Genomic DNA, 12,204 nt, shown 5'->3' on the forward strand with positions numbered 1-12,204 from the left:
TTTCACATTACGATGAGCCATGTCGTTTATAGAACTTACATATTACTTTGTCCTATACTTCTCATAATTCCAGCTAACTACATTTGTTTAAATGTATTTCTACCTCTGTGTAAACCGGCTATGTTTCAGTACTATGGTCGATGGTCGATGGTCCACCACATATGGTCGATGGTATTATATTATAATGAGAATTTGTAATGAGAATTAGAAAAGATAAATACTTTTGCGAAGAATTATACTGTTTAAATTAATTTCGAAGTTTTTTAATAGATGTAATTAACTTTGAAGTCTTATTAACATTGGCATATTAGGTGATCAAAGCTAGATGGTGGATAAAAACATTTTATGAGGTGACAAAAAAAACTCCTTAATATTCAAATGGGAGCCACCTAAAGTTGATAGATTCCTTGGAGATTCGCCAACCTTCTTTATTTTGCGATTGTGGGATGGTGCTTTCATCTGCCGTACCATTGTTATTAATACGTTAGAGAAATGTTCGATCACGCAATACTTAAACACCATTCATTTCCAAAAATGTTAGCGATCATTCAAATTAGTGCGTAAATATGATGTGAAGGTTAAGAGGTTGCATATCCAAAAGTGGTAACGATCATTCAAATTAGTGCGTTCATATGCTATCTATCTTCATTTTTAACATAGATTCATTACATTATATACACAACTTCATTTGTTTGAATTTTTTGGGCTCTAATAAGATGTTTACTTTGGTTTGTACATCCCATAATATGAAAAGTAACCGATTGTATTTCCATACCACTACAAGAAAACATGGAATTGGTTAATGAAATTTGCGACCGTTTAGCTACTGAATGACTACTAAAATAAATCAGTCGCCTAGTAGACGCTAATTGGAGACTGATGCATATTGTCGTAGTGTAGTCGCCAATTTGCGACTAATTTGGAGACCAGTTTGACAGTCGATAAAAGTTTGCGACTACAGAGCTACTATTTAGCGGTTGCTTTAATAAATTTGGGCCTTAACAAAATTTGGGCCGTAACAAAACACGAAAACCCATTATTTTTTGTTTTTTCCCCGAACAAACCCTAATCTAACATTTCTTTTCTCATTTCTTCTTCTTTTTCTTCGAGACAAAACGGCGAAACCTCAAAACCCTAGATCTAAATTCCTCTCACTCGACGAAACCGTAAATCCTTGATGGCTGGAGCAAAGAAAAGAGGTGGAGGAAGAAGAAACCCCTCTAATCGAACCTCTGGAACCTCACAAACGGCGAATCACAGACCCGCCAATCTTCCTCCCCAATATACCTTCACGCCGGCGAACCATCGAGTTCCAGAGACTGATTCTCAGGGAACTCCTGTCCCAAACCTCCAGCCTCCAGCGAGACCTATACCTTCTTACCGAGACTATCCACCTCCGACTAATCATTTCCAGCACTCAAGGAGCTTTCCCGGAACATCCCCTTTCGGGGAAGATCCAACCAGGCGTCCTTTTCCTCAACATCTCACCTCCGCGACGAATCCACCAGAATTCTCGAGTCAACTTAGAGTCTCCTCAACCGTCAGTCACGAATCATCATCGACAGTCTCCTCAAGTCCCGAATCTACCACGAGAGTCTCCTCTACCTTGACAGTCTCATCGACCACCCTCTTCTCAACCTGGTCAACCTCGAGCAGCTTCTGCATCGCTTCACAGTTCTCAAGCGCAAAACTCACATGAGGAAGAAGCTGATTCGGAGGATGACGGTGCAAGGGAATCAAATCTCCCAGCTGATGTACTCACTTCTTTACATGAAATTCTTGTCCAACCAGGCCGTGAGAAGTATACCACTGTCCTCTCTCCCTCATTAGAGCGTGGAACCACTTGGTAAGAATTTGGATTAGAATTTTGTATTTTGGATTAGAATTTGATTGTGTTTGTTTTGTTTGGATTAGAATTTGACTGTGTTTGTTTGTTTGTGATTAGAATTTGGATTAGAATTTTGTATTTTGGATTGTTTGTGATTGTTTGTGATTATTATTAGAATTTTGGATTGATTGTGTTTGTTTGTGATTAGAATTTTTAGAATTTTGGATTGTTTGTGTTTGTTTGTGATTAGAATTTTACTTGGATTGATCGATTTGTTTGTGTTTGATTGGAATTTGACTACTGATTTGTTTGTGTTTGAAGGTTTGGTAAAGACAAGTCATCACTTACCCGAAATATTACAAAAGTGTTTACAAACAAGTTTGATGGTCCATATTACAGTTGGGGTTGTGTTCTGAATGCAAGAAAAGAAGGTTACTTAATTCGCGGTAAGTTGGAATGGTCCATATTATAGCTTTTTTCTTGGTTTTTTTATCACTAACACTAGTCTTCTTTTGTAGAAAACACACACCTGGGATCCCTGTCTAACCGGTGTGGTTCAAGCAAAGTTCTATAGCATTTGTCAAAATCGTATAAAAGACATGGTTTCCAAGGCAGCAGCTCAGCGAGAGGAAGTGAAACCGAGGTGGATTGAGAGAACTCTTTGGAAAGAAATTTGTGACTATTGGAACACAGAAGAAGCCATGGCAAAGAGTGCAACCACTTCAGCAGCTCGAATGTCTGACCGTAATGGTCTTAGCCCTCACAACCATGTATCAGGGCTAAAGTCTTACTTACAAATCGAACAAGAGATGGTGAGTTACATCATGACCTTTTCATTGTTTAATTACTTGACATCAAATGGTTCCTAACCTTTTCATTGTCTAACATTCCAGGAAGTAGAATTGGGAAGACCGCCAACTATTCCTGAAGTTTTTCTGAGGACTCATACAAAAAAAGATGGTACTTTTGTGGATAAGAAAGCGCAAGCAGTTCATGAGGCATATAATAAAAGAAGGGAAGCTAAGTTGGCTGCTCAGGATAATGATGAGTCTTCAGATGGTACTTCACGTCGATCAGAGCTATCTCACGAGGAGGATGATGAGCTCTTTCTTCAGGTAATTTTCTTCTTTCTAATAAGCTATTAAGTTTTTCATTGTTCAGTAATTATAATAACTTTTTCTCTCTGTTTTGTGTATGGAGTCTACTTACATAAATGATAGAGGAACATACTTTGGAGTTGGAAGCCTAGGAAGTTACATCAACGGGAAGCGAAAGTATCCTGGAAGCTCTTCTACTTTCACAACCCTGCAACAACAGCTTGAAGACGCTAACCGCAAGATAGAAGAACAAGCAGCTCTACAAGCAGAGCGTGACGCAGAGGCTTCACGGGTTGCAGCTGAGGCTTTGCGGGTTGCATCTGAGCAACAAGCAGAGATCTCACGCTTGGTGAGCTTCCTCAAGACTAACCCAAACTATGTCGCCTTCCTTGAGTCTCAAACCAATGACCCAAACCCTGCTGATTTTCAAAGTTAGCTTCCCTCATGTAATATTTGCAACACTCTTGGATATTTGGATGTTTTTTGGAACTTTTGCTACTTTTGTAAAAACATGGTACTTATGTCTTTGTTTAATTTCATGTTTGTTATGTTTTAGTACATGTTTTCTTAATCAGTTTTGGTATTACAAAATCAAATAATGCATTTTTACCAGATTTTTTTAAAAAACTTGATAATTAAACAGTCGCAAAACAGTCACCTAAACGTAAACAAAACAGTACCCAAACAGTCGCAAATGAGTAACCATATCAGTCGCTAAAGCGTTGCAATTCAGTCGCAACTTTAACGACTGTTTGGCGAGGGAAGAGCGACCCCAATTATCAGTCGCCAATTAGTAGCTCTCTAGCGACTATTTAGCGACTGATTTTTTTTAGCGACGCACTGTTTAGCGACTACGTATGTCAGTCGCCAATCAATCGTGACTAAGTAGTTAGCGACTGTATAGTGACTGTTTTTGCAGTCGGTAAATCCATGTTTTCTTGTAGTGTACCAAAAATATGGTTCGTATATATCAGTGTAGAATTTTGAACGTATACGATAAACCATTTGCATACTTGTAATTACTTAGATCCACAAATTATAAACCATTTGCACACTTGATTTGGAATCCCATGATTATCATGTTTTTAGGAGATGATCAAATTGGAAATAATTTCTGATGGTATTAGACCAACCATGCTTTTTAAGGAGAGGTATAAAACTCCACATTATAGTACTTTTCTGGAAAGCGAATACTTAGGGATATGATGCCTTATATGTATAGTGGGGAGGTAGCCGACTCATTGTTATTGCGTAAGACATAGAACACTCGTATACATACACGCATTGACGCATACTTGTTATAAATTATTCTTCCCCTTTTTTAATAGGTTAAATATATTTTCCAATTGATGTATATAAATATTATTAGATTGACCTTTTGAAGAGTGTTGGTTAAGAATGTGATGGAAATGGAGGTAACGACTTGTGTTGTCTTCTTAGAGAAGACGGCCATTAACATTTTGTGTGAGGAGGGTCCATTTTGGTTTAGTCAACTTTTCAAGAAACAAACTAAAATCAAATACATAATGATGGTTTTAACTTTTAATTGATTACGGACTTTAACTTCAAGAAATTCGTGGCGAGATTGGCTCTAAATCTACACTCGATTAGCTAAATTTACAAAAAGGCAAAAAAAAATTAGATAGGACATATAAAGATAGAAGCCACTTTATTCTATGATGTTATCTTTTGTTTCAAAAGCTTTCTCTTATTAACCAACTACCTGTATTCTTTTAACTAACAACCTCGACCAACTTATTTTTGAGAAAAAACAAACGATTTTTTATCGATTAATAAAAATAAATAATTTAATGGTTCGAGATTTTGGAGGAGAATATTGGATTATTAATGTTCATTTTACTCAGAAATGAATTTGTGAGCTCAAGATAGTGAAAAAGTCAAAAATATTATTGACCAACTATCATCATATCTTCATATCCATTCCCAACGTTCGAACGCCGTGGATTATGGCAACATAAATGATTCAATCATGCACGAGTTGTTTAAAAAGCTGTACATGTGGTTAGGTTTTGAAACAAAAGTTTTCATGCAATATTACTTTTTCCTTTTGAATTTAGACTCTTTCTGTGACATACTTTTTTTTTTACCATGGACATGCTTTTGTTGTCTACAATATGATAATTTAAGAAATTTAATTTAAATCTCATTCCATAAAACACATCTCGGTATACTTTTTTTTGTGCAAACCATAAATTCATTAACCAAACTAAACTAGGAACGATTTTTTTAAGTGATAGCTGAAGATTATAACATCATGTATTCTTTTTTTTTTTTCTGTTCAAAGAACATCATGTATTCTAACAGGTGCTTTCTTTGAAGAACTTTTTGAGTTCTTTTTCTACCTTTCAATAATGGCATATGAATTATTAGGCCAACCAGATATTTCTATAATCCATCTACAAACAATCAAGTGTAGTTAAGGCTTTAGATTTGTGTTGTGTGTAATTGTTTTTCAATATATCATCAGTCCATCACACTCCTTAACTTGGTCACTAGGCTCCATTAAGATTGATACTTCTAATTAAGTTCTAAGTAGTTACACATAAATGGATGGGTAAACAAATAAGTAAGAAATATGATAGATATTAGTTATTTTGAATTTGTTTGATATGACATTACCTTGACTCACATATTTTGTTCACAAAATGTGAGATCATGTGTGAAACTTGAAACTTTTGTACTATCCTTGCATAAAATCTCCTTTAAATAGAAAATGTTATGTACTTTTTGGCATCTTAAAAAGTTATAATATTTGCTTAGCAAAATAATAATAAAATATGAAACAACAAAATTATTTTTGCTTTATTGTAGAAAATATCAGTTAAATCCTTAATTATTTATATTGGTATCCTAGTGATCATGATTAAATTATCATGAATATAACTTCTTAAACATTAATAAAACATTACATTAATTAAATTGAAGTTCATAATAATCTTTAATAAATCGGCGGTAGCTGCTAGCGTTCATCAATTAGAACTCGAACTCTGTTTAAATCAAAAAGGACCCGCATATCTTCACCTGTGACTTTGAATCTCAATTGGTTGAATATGTTCCGTACCATGGACATGCATCTTCGTTCGTTTGGGATTACTGAAAGTCTTGCCATATTTTTGACCCATTTGGCCTTCTTTGCCTTTCTCTATTGAAGATTGGCTCTTCAACAAAAATGAATACCAAAGTCACTCACCATATCAACCAAGTGTTCCAGTGATTGATCACGATGATGAACCTCAAACTCAATGTAATCAAGTAGATCTTATCGAACTGAGCGATGATGATCACGATGATGAAGAGGCCAATGACTGTCGAGAGTACCAACATTATGATCTAGAGCAAGTTATGTGGTTCAATGAACTCCCTGAAGGGAAAACACAAGGACAATTCTCACTCACCGATCTCAAGAAATGGAGTGATGATGAGTACTTTGTTGACCTTCCAAATCTCAAAGTATGGATAAGAGAAGAGAGCATTGAATCTGCAGTGTTACTCACTAACCTTCTACCTCATATCTAGTGATGTTAATATGGGTTTTGAAACCCATTTAATTAAATGGCTATGTTATACAATATTCAGCCCGTTTAGTCCCATTTATCTAAAAATGTTAAATGCGTACCCGTTAATTCAACGCATTATTCACAACATCATTCACAGCATCATTCAAAAGCATCACTCACAACATCACTGACAAATATTTTTTATCACTATCTTTACTTTTTAAAACGTTTCAATTCAAAACAAATACATTTTTTTTTGTAATAGTGAAATTAGCAAGAATAACAAAAACAAATTTAGTTAAGAGATTAATCAGGTAATACATTTGATTATGATACATTATATATAAATTATAATATTTACAAAACAGATGATTGTCTTCATCTTCTTTTTTCTTCTTGTATCTTCTTTGTTGTTTTTTACCAATCATTTTTTTCCCTTGGATCTTTTCACAATCAAATGATTCAAGTTTTCGATTTCAACTTAAAAAACATAATAAATGGTATAGGTACAAACACAAATTTCTCAAAAATCAGCGGAATCACAAACTTGAATTTTTTTTTTTGTTATGTTGTCAATGGACAATGTATTATAAATTGTATAATGTGATTTTAATAAAAGTTAGTGGAAAAAATATAATTAGTAGCGTTCGTCTCGTTATATTCTAACATTCTTTTAGAAAACTTAGTAGCGTTCGTCTCGTTAGTTTCGAGTTTCGACTAAGCTAAAACTTAGAATAACCCACAAAAAGAAGAAAGTTCAATAGGATTTGAGACCAAATTTACAGAGGTCTATTGATATTGTGGATGCTAAACCTTACTACTTGCACAGATTTGGAAGTTTTGAAGTTCCTAAACAATAAATCAAATCTTGCAGAAATGTATGGGCTTTAGGCCCAACGTGTTATAATCCACAAGAGAAACTGGGCTGGAGGCAAAGTAGCCCAAACAGCTCCCGGCGAGTAAAAGGTATTATTACATAATTCAAACATTTGTAAGAAGTTCCGAGTGAGTGGCATTGATTCATCTGATCGTCGCTCAAAGGATAAGAAAAAAGCGCAGAGCAAAACTGAGAAATTGATGAAGACGGAGGAAGAAGAAGAAGAAGAATGGCGATCAGCTCGCAAGGTTTTGTTGATAGTTCTTCCTTATCTTCCTTCGTTGTTCGAGCTTCTCTCTATGACTCGCGTTTCGCGATCGCTCAGAGACGCGATCAGAGACGAAACCGCCTTGTGGACTAACATCGTCGTTGAACCACCGCTGAGCTCTCGTCTTACCGATGATATTCTATCGGACATCACTTCCAAATCCGCCGGTAAGCTCAAGACTCTGATTCTCCGCCGTTGTCTTAGGGTTACCGACAAGGGCCTCCGACGTGTGGTGGATTCGAATCCTCTCATCACTAAGGTAACCAATTTGGAACCCTAGAGTTTTAGATCTATCTGGAATTGGAATCTGAACTTTTGTTGATCTCAGATAATTGTGCCGGGATGCTCGGGATTGACTCCAGAAGGAATCATGGAATGTGTTGTAAGCTTGTCCAAGAAGGTGGAGACACTTCACATCAATGGTGTCAATGGCTTCACTAAACAACATCTCTCATCACTTTTGACTTACCTTTCTTCCGAGGTAGGAACGATCGACCTCGAGGTCTGTCCCAAATGCGATGAAGTAAGAATGATCCCGCCTTGCTCAAGAGAATCATGTGTAAGTATAAACTCTCAAGTTAAGAGATGATTGAGTTGAGACTCTTATAAATACTACTAATAATATAAATGTGTTTCTTGGGTTGCAGAACAAGAAGCAAACGAATGAACGCAAGTGTAGGGGATGCTGGCTTTGTATCCCTAGATGTGCAGAGTGCTCTGTGTGCCTTGGACCAGATACTGAGAGTCAAGAAGCAGCGTGTGGTAATGACGATGTTCTGTGTCTTGAATGCTGGCTTGTGCTTCCCAAGTGCAGGTTCTGTAACAAACCCTACTGCACAAATCACAGTAGTCGTCGACATGAGATTGCAACAACTAATGCTGCGGCGAGACCTTCGTTTGAATGTGAAGCTTGTTACTATAGGGCAGGTACAAACCCATATGAAGTCGACTATCAAATCTAAAAGCTTGGGATTGCAACTTGTTCTCTCTGCAACTTTGTTTATTTTTTTGTATATGAAAAGCCTTGGATTGTGAGATATATTCAGAGACGTTCATGGAGTAAAAGTAAAAAAAGAAAGAGTCCAAGCTTTCAACACAGGAATTAGTTTACAATCATCGATGGTCTTGAAGCTGAGAACCTACAGGCTACCCTCCATGAACTTCTTGTTAAAGAAGATGGTCAACAAAACTGGGTAGACAGCTAGACACAGAGAGAACAAAACCACCGAGCTCTTTTTTTTGTCTCTCACGTGTTGCAAAGAAAGAAGTTAAATTTTTAGAGAAACAAGAATCGAGAGTTGTTGTTCGTTCTTTCAGAGTTTCTACAAGAATACTAAGGCAACGATCAGTAGAAGGGAGAGTAATGTTAAGTCAGCGAAAGATGCGTGAGGGTGGTGATAGTACTTTGGGATACATCCAGAGGTTGTAGAGTTCGCTGAAGGGGCCAGTGCCATGGTGTTGTTTCCAAGTGTCTGATTGCTTTTCGCACTGCAAAATGTAGAGATGTCGATACAAACGAAGTGAGCTTGATTCGTTTGGATATTACAATTTAACATGAGAAGAAGAATAAGAATGTTACCTTCCAGGGAACACGCATGTTCCTCGACCTGCAGAGACAATCAAAAGAACAGAAAGTTCGTTTTCAGATTCAGAGGCAATAGGTATATTCTTTTGCAAAGAGGAGAATGATATAGTGTTGAGAGATTCACATACTTGGATCAGTTGTGGTGACTGTAGCAACTCCTTTGAAATCACAGCTTCCTAAAGCTTTCCCCATCTTCTGGTAATAAGAATTAAATGCATAAGTGGAATGTGCAACCACATCATCAGGTTCATAACAGGACTCTCCCTGCATCAGTGCAGAGCAATCGACTTTCCCTGGACCGCAAGCCCAATCAAGAGCTGCCTGAAGCATCTTTTTATCAACCTTTTCCTTCGCTATACAAAACGTTTGGTTTGTTGTATCATTCGCCAGAATAGCCCCTGCACCCGCCAAACGCAAAGTGTAAACCGGAGTCCCGTTTGTATTAAACAGCCCCCAGTTCTTCTCAGATACAGGTCCCGGCCTCGAATCTTCATTGTAAAGCTCGTATATGTATGCAGTAACTGCAGTTCCCGGGTGTTTTGGTGTTCCAGTCTTGTTGATCACGTGCTGGATCAAATTGCTATTGTAAGTGTTTGCGTTCTCTACAGTTGCGTCGTGCTCAGAGGGGCCTCCTTTAGATGGCCATCCAGATTCTGTGACCACGATTGGAATGTTGGTGAAGTTAAGATATGACATTGCAAAATAAGCTGCGTCGACGATTGCATCAAAAACATTAGTGTAATGTAACAATGTGTTGGCGTCTACAGCTTCTTTGTTGGCTTGGAGAGGCTGAAAAAGCGCGTAGTCAAGCGGTATAACTCCATTGGACTGAACATAGTCGAAGTAAGGGTAAACGTTGAGCAGCAATGGCGATCCCGTGGACTGAAGGAACTTGAGGAGAGGAACAATGACTGGATCCCAAGTCTTGTTGAAGAAAGCTTGCGAAGGAGGGAAAGAATCAAGAATGATGGCTGAAGAGTGCGGAGTCGATACTTTGATCTGACGGTCGAGATTGGCCGTGACGAGAGCAGCTTGGATGTATTTGAGGGCTGAGACGAGGACAGAAGCTGCGTTTGATAGGCTGGTTAGGACTTCTGATCCGACAGCTATTGTGGTAATGTTGGTGGCAGGGTAATAAGCGGCTACGTTTCTAGTGACCCAGTTGGCTGCGGTTGCATTTGATTGGCTGATACCGAGAAGCTGTTCGTTTGGTACTGAGATTATAACTTGAATGCCGGTGTGAGCAAACGCGAGAAGCATTGAACGGTCTGCGTCGTAGAGGCGTACGCGGTTGATGTTCTGTGATTTGAGGAGTGCGACTACTTGTGTTGGACTCGGCATGTTTGTCACTTCCGTGCCGATATTCACACCGATTAAGGAATCTGAAATATATGTTTGAAAAACACACAAAACAAACTTAGCGTATGTATTTACGAGACATTTCACATGAAAATCCGTCGACTGGTCGGTCCAATTCTCAATAAGCATTAAAACCAAATGCTAATGCAAAGAGTCAAAAAAGAATTTCTAAGTGTATGTGGAAACACACAAAGAGAAGCCATTGGCTTGTACGCAAAAATCGAAAATGCCCTTAGAATGAAATGAAGCTCCGAGGACAGTTTGGTCCAGTTAGATTGCAGAGTACTACTGGGGGAAGCATATGAGCTGGGATGCAATATCTTGAGATTCTCATTCCCATTAAAAAGATGGCAAGATTGGAATAATCCCTTATTATTAAAAAAAAAAACTAAAATTTTCAATTAAAGTCTTCATCTTTAGTTCTTTCTTTACTTAGGGAAAAGTAAAAACCCTTACAGAAATGAAGAATAACCCAGAATCATCTAAAAAGAAAAGAACATAATAAATCCTTGAAAATATCAGACTGTTTTGGCATCAAAGGGAGACAGTTGTGGAGTTGTTACCAAAGAAAGATTTACAAAATGAAGGCACCACATTTTCTATTTAGTAACCATAAATATTGATTGTCTAACCACAGAGAGATCCTTCAAGTGAAAAAACACACAAAGGAACAGACAAACTTTCAACCACTAAAGTAGTAGAAGAAGAAGAAGAAGAAGAAGATTTTTATGCAAGGGTGAGAGAAGAAACATAGAAAAAATCAACAGATTTATCTATTAATCAAGAAATGGGTTTCTTTCAGTTGGTTTTTTTGAATAAATTTTTTAAGAGAAGAAATTTTTAATACCTTGGGAGAGAGCAGAACTTGCAAAGAGGAAAAGGAAAAGGAGAAGAAGGGAAGCCATTGATGGAGCTTCAAATCTTGGGAGATGCTTTGATTTTGCTTCTGAAGCATAAAGCCAAGACAGGTCTCGAGGTTCTCTCTGAAGTAACCCACGAGAACAAAATCCAACCAAGACAAAAAAAAAAATATTTATTAAAAAATAGAAATAGCAAAAGAAAGTGAGAGAAAATTAAGAATCAGTTCACTTCAAAAGATTTATATATAAACTGATGTCTAAAGCCTAAAGGTGGGTTTCTGATTTATTCTTTTTTTTTTCTTTTTTTTTGCTGAAAAAGATGTATCGTACCACTAAATAACAATTATTTATTTTTCGGTGGAGAAAAATTGCTTATATTTTCGTTTAAATGAAACTACAAGCTTTTATATACTCCTACAGTCCTACTTACCAATCACCCTTTAATAAATGTTACAGGATTCTTTTGTTGTTTTTTTCAAATTTATGATAATAGATTTTTTTGTCGTTGTGAATCTTAATTGTTCTCTGTAGTGGCAGTGATTCACAGTTGATTCAGTTCAACGGTCATCTAGCATTTTTTTAAAAATCGATTTTTAATTTTAATTTTGAGTCTCTAGACTCTCTACTATTTATATACCACACGAGTAATCATTTATTTTATGTGTGTTTTTTTTTCTTCTGTCAACTATTTTGTGTTTTTTTCCTATAAAGAATTTATATGAGAGATTCCTTAATTATTTACAGGCTGGAACTTTTTTTTTGGGTTGCTTTTGTCAGTCTTTTTTGTTGCTCATCTTTTCTCATTTTTTCCT

At 36.8% G+C, this 12,204-nt stretch overlaps 3 protein-coding genes across 4 annotated transcripts; 2 read left to right on the forward strand and 1 right to left on the reverse strand.

Annotated features, from left to right (window-relative positions):
• Positions 1–2,487: 2,487 nt before the first annotated feature.
• LOC104783434 (uncharacterized) lies at positions 2,488–6,462 on the forward strand. Its single transcript, XM_087509131.1, has 4 exons — positions 2,488–2,640; positions 2,722–2,943; positions 3,029–3,356; positions 6,098–6,462. Exons 1-4 carry the CDS (start codon positions 2,530–2,532, stop codon positions 6,460–6,462), a joined length of 1,026 nt encoding a protein of 341 aa, XP_087365257.1. The 5' UTR covers positions 2,488–2,529.
• Positions 6,463–7,436: 974 nt separating this feature from the next.
• On the forward strand, positions 7,437–10,671 carry LOC104779480 (F-box protein SKIP28). The gene is made up of 3 exons (XM_010503842.2): positions 7,437–7,847; positions 7,917–8,147; positions 8,236–10,671. Exons 1-3 carry the CDS (start codon positions 7,521–7,523, stop codon positions 8,548–8,550), a joined length of 873 nt encoding a protein of 290 aa, XP_010502144.1. The 5' UTR covers positions 7,437–7,520; the 3' UTR covers positions 8,551–10,671.
• On the reverse strand, positions 8,655–11,772 carry LOC104779479 (glucan endo-1,3-beta-glucosidase 3). 2 transcript variants are annotated; one of them, XM_010503841.3, is made up of 4 exons: positions 11,380–11,772; positions 9,302–10,555; positions 9,168–9,195; positions 8,655–9,076 (listed from the first exon to the last, which is right to left on the reverse strand). In XM_010503841.3, the coding sequence occupies exons 1-4, from the start codon at positions 11,435–11,437 to the stop codon at positions 8,911–8,913; spliced, it is 1,506 nt and encodes a 501-aa protein (XP_010502143.1). In that variant the 5' UTR covers positions 11,438–11,772; the 3' UTR covers positions 8,655–8,910. The 2 variants fall into 2 exon arrangements, with proteins under 2 accessions (XP_010502143.1, XP_019099972.1); XM_019244427.2 differs by lacking the exon at positions 11,380–11,772 and having other exon boundaries at positions 9,302–10,661.
• Between the last annotated feature and the right edge of the window lie 432 nt (positions 11,773–12,204).

The sequence above is a fragment of the Camelina sativa genome, chromosome 4, assembly GCF_030686135.1.
Source record: "Camelina sativa cultivar CO46 ecotype springtype chromosome 4, ASM3068613v1".
Lineage (NCBI taxonomy): Eukaryota > Viridiplantae > Streptophyta > Magnoliopsida > Brassicales > Brassicaceae > Camelina > Camelina sativa.